We start from the raw sequence: 8,509 nt of genomic DNA, 5'->3' as shown, positions 1-8,509 counted from the left end.
AAATCTCGATTTCCTTGATCTATAATATCACATTTAGCCTACTAACTAGTCACACTATTCATATGGGTCTAAAAATCATATTTTTACAAATTTTCATTTTGACCCCTAAACTTTTGCATATTTTCACTTTTTTCCAAGGTTCGAAAATTAAACTTCTTCCTATTTTCTTATATTTTATGACATGTTAATCATTTTTCCCTTCTATAGAAACATCAAATTCTCACTCTAACATGTACTTATGAACATTAGGTATTTTTACCGATTATATCGTTTTACTCGTTTTCACGTAAAATCGCTTAGCAAAAGTTGTTTAACACAATTTCAAGCTTCATATTCTACCATTAAACATCAAAATACATGCATATCATTCATGGGTAAATTTTAAACATAAATCCTAGCTCAAAATAATGGTAGAAATGAGCGAGATCATGTTACCGAGATTTCAAAATACATAGAACATTAAAAGCAGACTCGGAATCACTTACTATTAAGCTTGGAAGCTTGGCCAAACCCTAATCATGGCTGCTCTTGGTACATTCTGCTGTAGCAAGAAGAAAGGGACACATTTGGGGTTTAAAATTTGTCTTCTAATTCATTTTACCTCTAAATGATCAAAATGCCCTTTTTACTATTCTTTCAAAATTTACCCAATCAAGGCCATTTTTGTCCAACAAGTTATAAAATGGTTTAATTATAATTTAAGGACCTCCCATTTAAAATTTCATAACAATTTGATACCTCTAACATGTAGAACTCAACTTTTGCACTTTTTACAATTTAGTTCTTTTTACTAAATTGAGTGCCCAAACGTCGAAATTTTCGAACGAAATTTTCACGAAATCATTTTTTGAAATATTAGACAATAAAAATATAATAAAAATGAAATTTTCCCCATCATATTTGTGGTCCCGAAACCACTGTTCCGACTAAGCCCAAAATCAGGATGTTACATAAATAGCTGCCTTTTTGTAACTTTTCAGTTTCTTCCACACTGGGTTCCTCCCTCGACTCTAGGCAGTCCAAGATCTCTTTATGTTCTTTAGTCTCATTACTATCATCCACTAAATTTTAGTACAGCTGAGATTTGATAATTTGTGGCCAATTGAGAATTTTGTACCACATCACATGCACAAACATTTCTTTCTATGCTCCTTCCTTTCCTCCATGGTAGGTAGTTTGTTGGACCTAAGGTTATTCTATTCTAGTTATGGGACGAGAAGAGTGATGAAATATGATTGTTTGTAAGTTACGTAAGGTTTTCCTTGGAATATTAAACTCTATGTATTCCCATTTGTTTATTAAGATTGTAGGCATTTGTTAAAGTTTTTCAAGTGAAATATCTTAATTGGTTTGGCTATCTCTGATATAAGGATTCAAATAAAGATATGCTAAGTGCATATTCATCCAACACCAAGGAGTCCTTCAACCTCTTCATAATATTCATCCATAGTGTTTACCACAAAGCATGCACGTCGAGCTGCGTCATCACTACGCACACCTTTTCTTACTCTCGGGGTTAGTTAGCTTTAAAAAGTTATTCCATTTTCAACAACTATCCTCTGAAATTTAAAGATACATGAAACTTACTGTCTGCGTTTTGCACTAAAAGAATAGTCCATGAGCACTAGCAAAGTATAGTAACAATATCAAATACCATAAATAACTTTACAATATTTTTTTTATAGAATAATTTAGGAATATTAAAAGATGGAGAATAGAAATAAGCTTCTTTTTCTTTTTAGAAAGTATATAGAAAAAAAGCTTTGTTTCCACGTTTTGGGTATATATTAGTGTCTTATAAATGAAATTTGCCTCTTATTTATAAGAGCTTTCATGTCTCTTCATACAGACATAAGCATCTGATATATGCCTATTTAGATAGCCACATCTTTTAATAATGAACACAACTATTTAATACATATTACTTGAATAATCATAACTTTTATTAATAATCATGTAACATAACTTCAAGTAACAAGACACATAACTCATTACTTTCAAATAATAACAATTCTTGATTAGTAATAAGTGTTGTAATTTTTGGTTACTTACAATTTTTCCTTTGCAACTATTGAAATAATATATATTATAAAAATGTTCCAAATCACCATTACTGCTTGAGCGCCTTTTGTTGTCCTAATGAAGATTCAACCCAAGATTACTTGGAGCGCCCATGAGCTTGGTTTGACTCTCCATCCTTTTCTTCATATGTGCAAACATGGTCCTTATTTTCATTCCAAAACTTTCCGCACCATGTTGCATTTCTAATTGTTAATCATTACGGGTTTGCTTTTGCTCAGTAGTAAGCTTTGAACTTATCCATTTCCTTCCCCAAACGGGTGATTGTTTCACCCCTAAGCCAATATGTTCTGCAAATGTGCATCTTAGAAGACTCTCCTTTGATGTTTAGTAACTGTGGCTACTTTAGTTTCTATCACGTTAGGGATTTCATCTTCTTGGAAACAGATTCTTAGGGAGCATTTTTAAGCTTTAGGTCTCTTTACTTTATTTTGCTGACCAACTTAACAGTGGCTATTGCTCTGACTTCTTTTTTCACGATCATGGATAACTATATGAATGAAGTGACTTTCAAATCATCTTCAATGCATGGAATCTTTTTTTGGGTTGTTTCCTCAAATATGTTACGAACTATATGAATAAAGAAAGATTTTCAGCCTATGCTCTGAAGCCATATGGTATACGATTTATGTAACATTACCCAGAGGATGACAAGTGATTGAAGCAAAAGCTTATTACAAACTATGTTTACTGCTTTATACCCCAATACCATCACTTTTGTCTCCAAGAAACCTCTCTTCAAAACACCGGCCATCGATTTTCTTCCGCAACATGGATCCAGCATGTTCTTCGAGCTTTTCTATGAATCAACATTAATATACGAACATGGAAACCTCAAATTTGGTAGCTGGCCTTTACCATTCATCTGCCATTTCGAGCACTATTAATTTACTGTTTATTTGGATTCTGAGAAAAAGGGATGATTTAGAGCTTGACGTGCAGTGAGACGTTCAGATGGATCGTATTTTAATAAACCTTCCAATAGGTCTGCAAGAAAATATCTCGAACTCTCTACATGTTGTGATACCATATTCTGAAATAAGGAACCGATATTGAATCAGAGAAAGAAAATCTACGTAACAAAACAAACACATGAAAGGCAATATGACCTTCAGGCGATCAAGCTTCTTAACAGCTCTAATACTCTCCCTAGAAACTGCTCCTTCAGGCCAATTTAGTCTAGAGCCGCTCCGGAAATATTTTTCTGAACCTCGGCTGTATCAAACCAAAAATATGGTGAGATGCAATGCAATTAAAACCACTTGATTATGTGATTAAAAGTAAGCTTATAACTTACCTAGCCCTTCGAATCATATGCTCAGGAAGAGGTCCTAATACCCTCTCCATCATTGCCAAATGCTCCAAGTTCTCATGGGTCTGAAATAATGCTCCACCCTACACATGATTTAACCAGCGTAAGGTCCCATGTTCCACATCTAAAAAAGCTAAATTCATCTGAAGGAATGCAAGACTTACTGTGCATAGTTCAATAAGTATACAACCAACACTCCAAAGATCACAAGGATAACTCCAACCTAGACCTGCATCAATGTATTAATAAATGTATCAAAACAACAAATGGCATAATTGAAGGGAGTCATAACAACAGATGGCACATTTGATCGGTGCCAAAACAACAATTAGCACACTTGAAAAGTGTCGAAGTAATTTAAAGCATATACAGAAACAATCTAGGCAATTCAATCATACAAGATATTAAAATGGACGAACTCAAAAGGGAAACCAAACAGTAAGTCATTCGACTATTTTCTATTAGATTTTCAGATGCTGTCCTAAAATACCCTTCCTTGAACTCAACTAGAAACTAGAATAATACCTGGGAAATAGAACAAAACACCAAACAGACAAAGAGAAACAGAATATTCATTACCTAGAATAATCTCAGGGGCTCTGTAATGCCTTGTGGAAACAATGGAGCTGTGATTCTGATTATCGAATGCAGTGCTACCAAAATCAATCAGCTTAATGGCACTTGACTTTGGCAAGCACCATAAATGCGTTTCATCTGAAGAACTCTGTACCATTTCAAGCATTTTTTATTCATAACCAAGTTTGTACCCCAAATCTAAAAATGCATAAATTATCAATTATAAAAACCCAAACTACCTTGCAGCCAGGAAGCTTTACATATTCAGAAGAAACAAGAAGAATATTTTCAGGCTTCAGGTCAGTATGGATTAAGTGTAAATCATGCATATCTGCCAGATAAGTAATAGCATAGGAACACGTTAAACAAAAGAAACATATTAAGCAACCCAATGCCACCCTTGTACAAGCAAACAAGGCCAAGTAACAGAATAAGGTGATTTCTTAGAGAAGGAAAGATGACAATGTTGAGCCAAGAACAATCCACACACATGCTACAGATTCCAAAAGCTGATGTCCAAATTCGCGAACAAGACCCACAGGAAATGGGGAGTATTTATTTCTCTTTAGAAAATCAAATAAACTTGGTCCAAGCTTCTCAAACACCTGGTAACACCATTAAAAACACCATTAAAATGCATTCACAGGAAGATTTTTGTTCAGTCCCAATTCAATAAATGAAGTCTACAAGGACAAAACATCTATAATTAAGAACTCAACGTATCTTAATAGATTCAAGTTTCAATTATCAGTATTTCAACTAATTTGCCTAAAAAGAACCACAGAAAACTGAGAAGGAATGAAGGATCATGCATTCTAAGAGAACATGCAACCACTCCTTTCATAGCAAAATGCAAAGTAAACCTCTTATTTAGAATAAAGTTGCCTATAATAAGGAAAAAAAAATGCCTGAAATGGAAACTCAAGAAGATGGTTAAAAGAAGGTTCTTGAATACTTACTATACAAATGTGATTGCGGAAATCAAACCAATTCCGAATCTGCACACAGCTGCAAGTAATAACCCAAAGTGTGTTAGCACAAACTCTACTAGATACAATATCCATAAACAAAATATAGGAAGACATACCCTGAGGTGCCCTTTTCATTCTTTGCCAGATGCTGAAGTATATCGATTTCAATCATAGCAGCATCATGGTATTTGCGAATGCTTCTAACTATCTTAATAGCAACATACTCTCGTGTTTGACGGTCCCAACATTCCAAAACTCGGCCAAACGTGCCTACAACACTAGCAATTTTTGCTGAGAAGTGCCACAACCAGAATCACAGAAATTAAAAGATCTCACAGCAGAGCACTTTGTCAGCTAACCTTCACCCATCTTACTAAGTATTTTATCTGTCAAAACATTAATTATACAAATCATTAATCAAAACTAAATCACAGAGGATAAAAATAAATAAATAATGCTTACATCTTGGAGTGAGATTTTCGCCGAGATTGAAAACATAATGGCCATCGTGGTCATCACCCCTCTTGGGCGGCGACGAACGCCGAGCCTTCGCCAGAGTTTGATGCGCCTACAAACCAATTCCCAACCCCAAAAAGGTCAGATTTGTATTCACACACCAAGTAAACAACTATAGCCCCTTTAGGATAATTCTCTCCTTTCTGCTCCAGCTGTGCCCTAAGACACCTTAACCCTTTCTTTTTATATATGAGGAACCAACCTCTAGCCCAGACGGTGCCACGTCCCACCCAAGACGAGGCCTTTTCCTGGTTCGCGTCTTCTCCACCTCTTCCGTTTCAATTCCCATTCTTAACTTGTTGACAGTCGATCCCTCTATGTATCTGCAACACAAAATTGATAAGCTTTCCAATAGATTTCACAGTTTTCGCCGAGAGGAAAAGAACAATTGTAGATCTCTAAGAGAAAATTCTCTTTTTTAAGGAAAAGCCAGCTAGGGTTTTCTCAATATGGATCGAGGATTATTTTTTGCGCGAAATTTGCCTATTAAGTCATTATTCCTCAAATGTTTTTGGGTAAACTAATTGATTAATCATTCAATTATTAGCAAATTTTATTTTAGTAGTAAAAATTACAAAATTATCATTAATAGATTGATGGCATGACTGTTAACTCATAACCTTAATAACTAATTTGATTCCCTACACTATAATTAAAATATCAATTTGGTACTTTTAGAATTTTTATAAAGAAAAATTAATTCATTTTCTAAAATTATAATATAATTTTAAAAAATTTAAAAGGAAAAATATAATTTATTTTTGAGTAAACTACTCAGTTGGTCAGCCAACTTTTAGGACGTTTTCATTTTCATCACCCAAGCATTAAATCCTTTACAACGGGGTGACCGTACACCTAAATCATGTGCACGTCATGTTTACACTTTCATTTTGGTCACCAAATTTCTAGATCACTTTCATTTTAGTCATAAGAAAAAAAATCTTTTTTAAGTATTAGATAAAAAAGAGATTAAAATGAAAAGACGATATAAACTAAAATAATGCATTGAAATTTTGTCAAATTGGACTTGCTTATTCCATTGTTGAAAATTATAAACAAAAATCAATGTTGAAACTTTAAATTTTAGAACATCAAAATCAATTAAATAAATTGTTGATTTTTCCTTGATAATGCCAATCACTATAATAGTGAAATTAATGTCAAATTGGACTTACTTATTCAATTGTTGAAAATTCTAAAAAAAAAAATATTGAAATTTTAAATTTTAGAACATCAAAATCAATTAAATAAATTGTTGATTTTTTCCTTGATAATGTCAATCAATTTGTTACTATAATAGTGAAATTAATTATTTGTTACTATAATAGTGAAATTAATTAATTCAATCTCCTTTTAAATTTTAAATTTTAAATTTATGTTTCTAATATATCCTTAATGAAATCAACTCAAATAACTCATATTTAATAATTGTCTATGAAATTTTTAGCCTACTCTCTATAGCACAAGTTTTGTCTACTCTCTGTAGCACAGACCTGTTCTTTGGTTTTTGTCATTGAGTTTTCAAGTTTCTTTTTTTTTTCTTTTTATCTTTCAGTGTGAGAATCTTGGAGTGTTATTTCTTTAGGGAAAAGAAAGTTGAGGGTCTCAATCTTAAGGATAGGGAAGAGGAAGGTTTGCTTCTGCAAATAGAACTAGGATTACAAAGATCAATGTATGAGTATTGTTTGGTAAGGGGTTTTCTAACAGCGAGTGTTGTTCATTTTCCGATGATGAAAAATACTATGGCAAATTTGTGGCATCCTCTAAAGGGTGCTCAAATATCAGATCTTGGGGCAAGGAGATATTTCTTTAGATTTTTCCACGAGATGGACATAGATCAGGTTACGAAATGGACCCTTGGACGTTTAACAATCACCTTTTAATCTTCCAACGATTGGAAAATGGGGAAGATCCAATGCAGGTACCATTAGTTTCGATGGCATTTTAGGTACAAGTGCATGAATTACCCCCAAGATTTTTCTTAGAGGTGGTGGCCAAGTAGTTAGGGAACTTTATAAGGAGATTTATGGATTATGTTACGAAACTGATAAGTAAGGGGTTGAAAAATTATCTCTGTATTCGTGTTGAGGTTGATGTCAAAAAAACTTTGAAGAGGAGGAAGAAAATTGTAGTTCCATCATCGAAATTTACTTATGTGAATTTTCGATATGAAAGGCTTACTATTTTCTATTTCTTATGTGGCTGTTTAGGCCATAATGATAAGTTCTGCCCGGTGAGATTGGATCAAAGAGAAGAGCATTTGGAGTTTAGGTGGAGTATTTCATTGAAAGCGCAAACGAGGAGGGCTAACACAGAAACTAGCGTTTGGCTGAACGAGGAAGGAGATGATGTATTTCCATAAACAAATCTGAAAATACCTAGATCAGGGCGCAATTTAAGGGATGATTAAGGGCGTGATTTGTAGAATCATATTAACTTAATTTTGAGGTTTAATTTGGAATGATCTCAAATAACTCCTGATTTGAATATGATTGGATCCTCTAGTGGAATGGACTGTCTTAATATGGAGCATGATATTAAAGAGAATCCAATAGTAAATGTCGAAGGAAACAAAAGGCCTAGAATATACGAATTGATTCCTAATGTTTCTGACTTATTTAATTCATCGGGAATTATTTTTGAGCAAAATAATGCTCATGTTCATCAAGGATCGGTGGCTGCCAATGGGCAAGTTGACCGAGTGCAATGAAAGTCCTAACTTGGAATGTCAGCGGATTGGGGAGTACGCGAGCAACATGACGACTTCGTTTCATGTTGAAGTCTATTAATCCTCAAATTGTCTTCTTTATAGAAACAAAATTAAATGCTAGACGTATGGACAAAGTACATAGAAAATGTGGCTTTATGAATGGTATAGAGTTTTCAACGGAAGGTTTCAAGAGTGGCTTAGTCTTGCATACAATGGCAATGATATGGTTAGTATTTAGAGTTTCTCTAAAAATCATATTGGCATCGTTATCAATGAAGGTAGTGATAGTCCAATGTAGAAATTTACGGGTTTTTATGGAGCTCCGGATATAAGACATAAAGAAGG

At 33.8% G+C, this 8,509-nt stretch overlaps 1 protein-coding gene across 1 annotated transcript; it reads right to left on the bottom strand.

Annotated features, from left to right (window-relative positions):
- Window positions 1–2,668: 2,668 nt before the first annotated feature.
- Window positions 2,669–6,048, bottom strand: LOC108470485 (serine/threonine-protein kinase AFC3). The gene is made up of 11 exons (XM_053029844.1): window positions 5,401–6,048; window positions 5,298–5,324; window positions 5,055–5,208; window positions 4,927–4,975; window positions 4,458–4,572; window positions 4,207–4,298; window positions 3,971–4,115; window positions 3,556–3,620; window positions 3,377–3,474; window positions 3,189–3,294; window positions 2,669–3,112 (listed from the first exon to the last, which is right to left on the bottom strand). The coding sequence occupies exons 2-11, from the start codon at window positions 5,305–5,307 to the stop codon at window positions 2,975–2,977; spliced, it is 972 nt and encodes a 323-aa protein (XP_052885804.1). The 5' UTR covers window positions 5,308–5,324; window positions 5,401–6,048; the 3' UTR covers window positions 2,669–2,974.
- Window positions 6,049–8,509: the final 2,461 nt, after the last annotated feature.

The sequence above is a fragment of the Gossypium arboreum genome, chromosome 6 (assembly GCF_025698485.1).
Source record: "Gossypium arboreum isolate Shixiya-1 chromosome 6, ASM2569848v2, whole genome shotgun sequence".
NCBI lineage: Eukaryota > Viridiplantae > Streptophyta > Magnoliopsida > Malvales > Malvaceae > Gossypium > Gossypium arboreum.
This window is presented reverse-complemented; position numbering and strand designations above follow the sequence as displayed.

Coding starts and splice junctions, on each gene's coding strand:
- LOC108470485 (XM_053029844.1), bottom strand. Junction 3,621..3,970: donor AGCCCCTGAGATTATTCTAG/GTAATGAATATT, acceptor ACATTGATGCAG/GTCTAGGTTGGAGTTATCCT. Junction 3,295..3,376: donor CATATGATTCGAAGGGCTAG/GTAAGTTATAAG, acceptor GGTTTGATACAG/CCGAGGTTCAGAAAAATATT.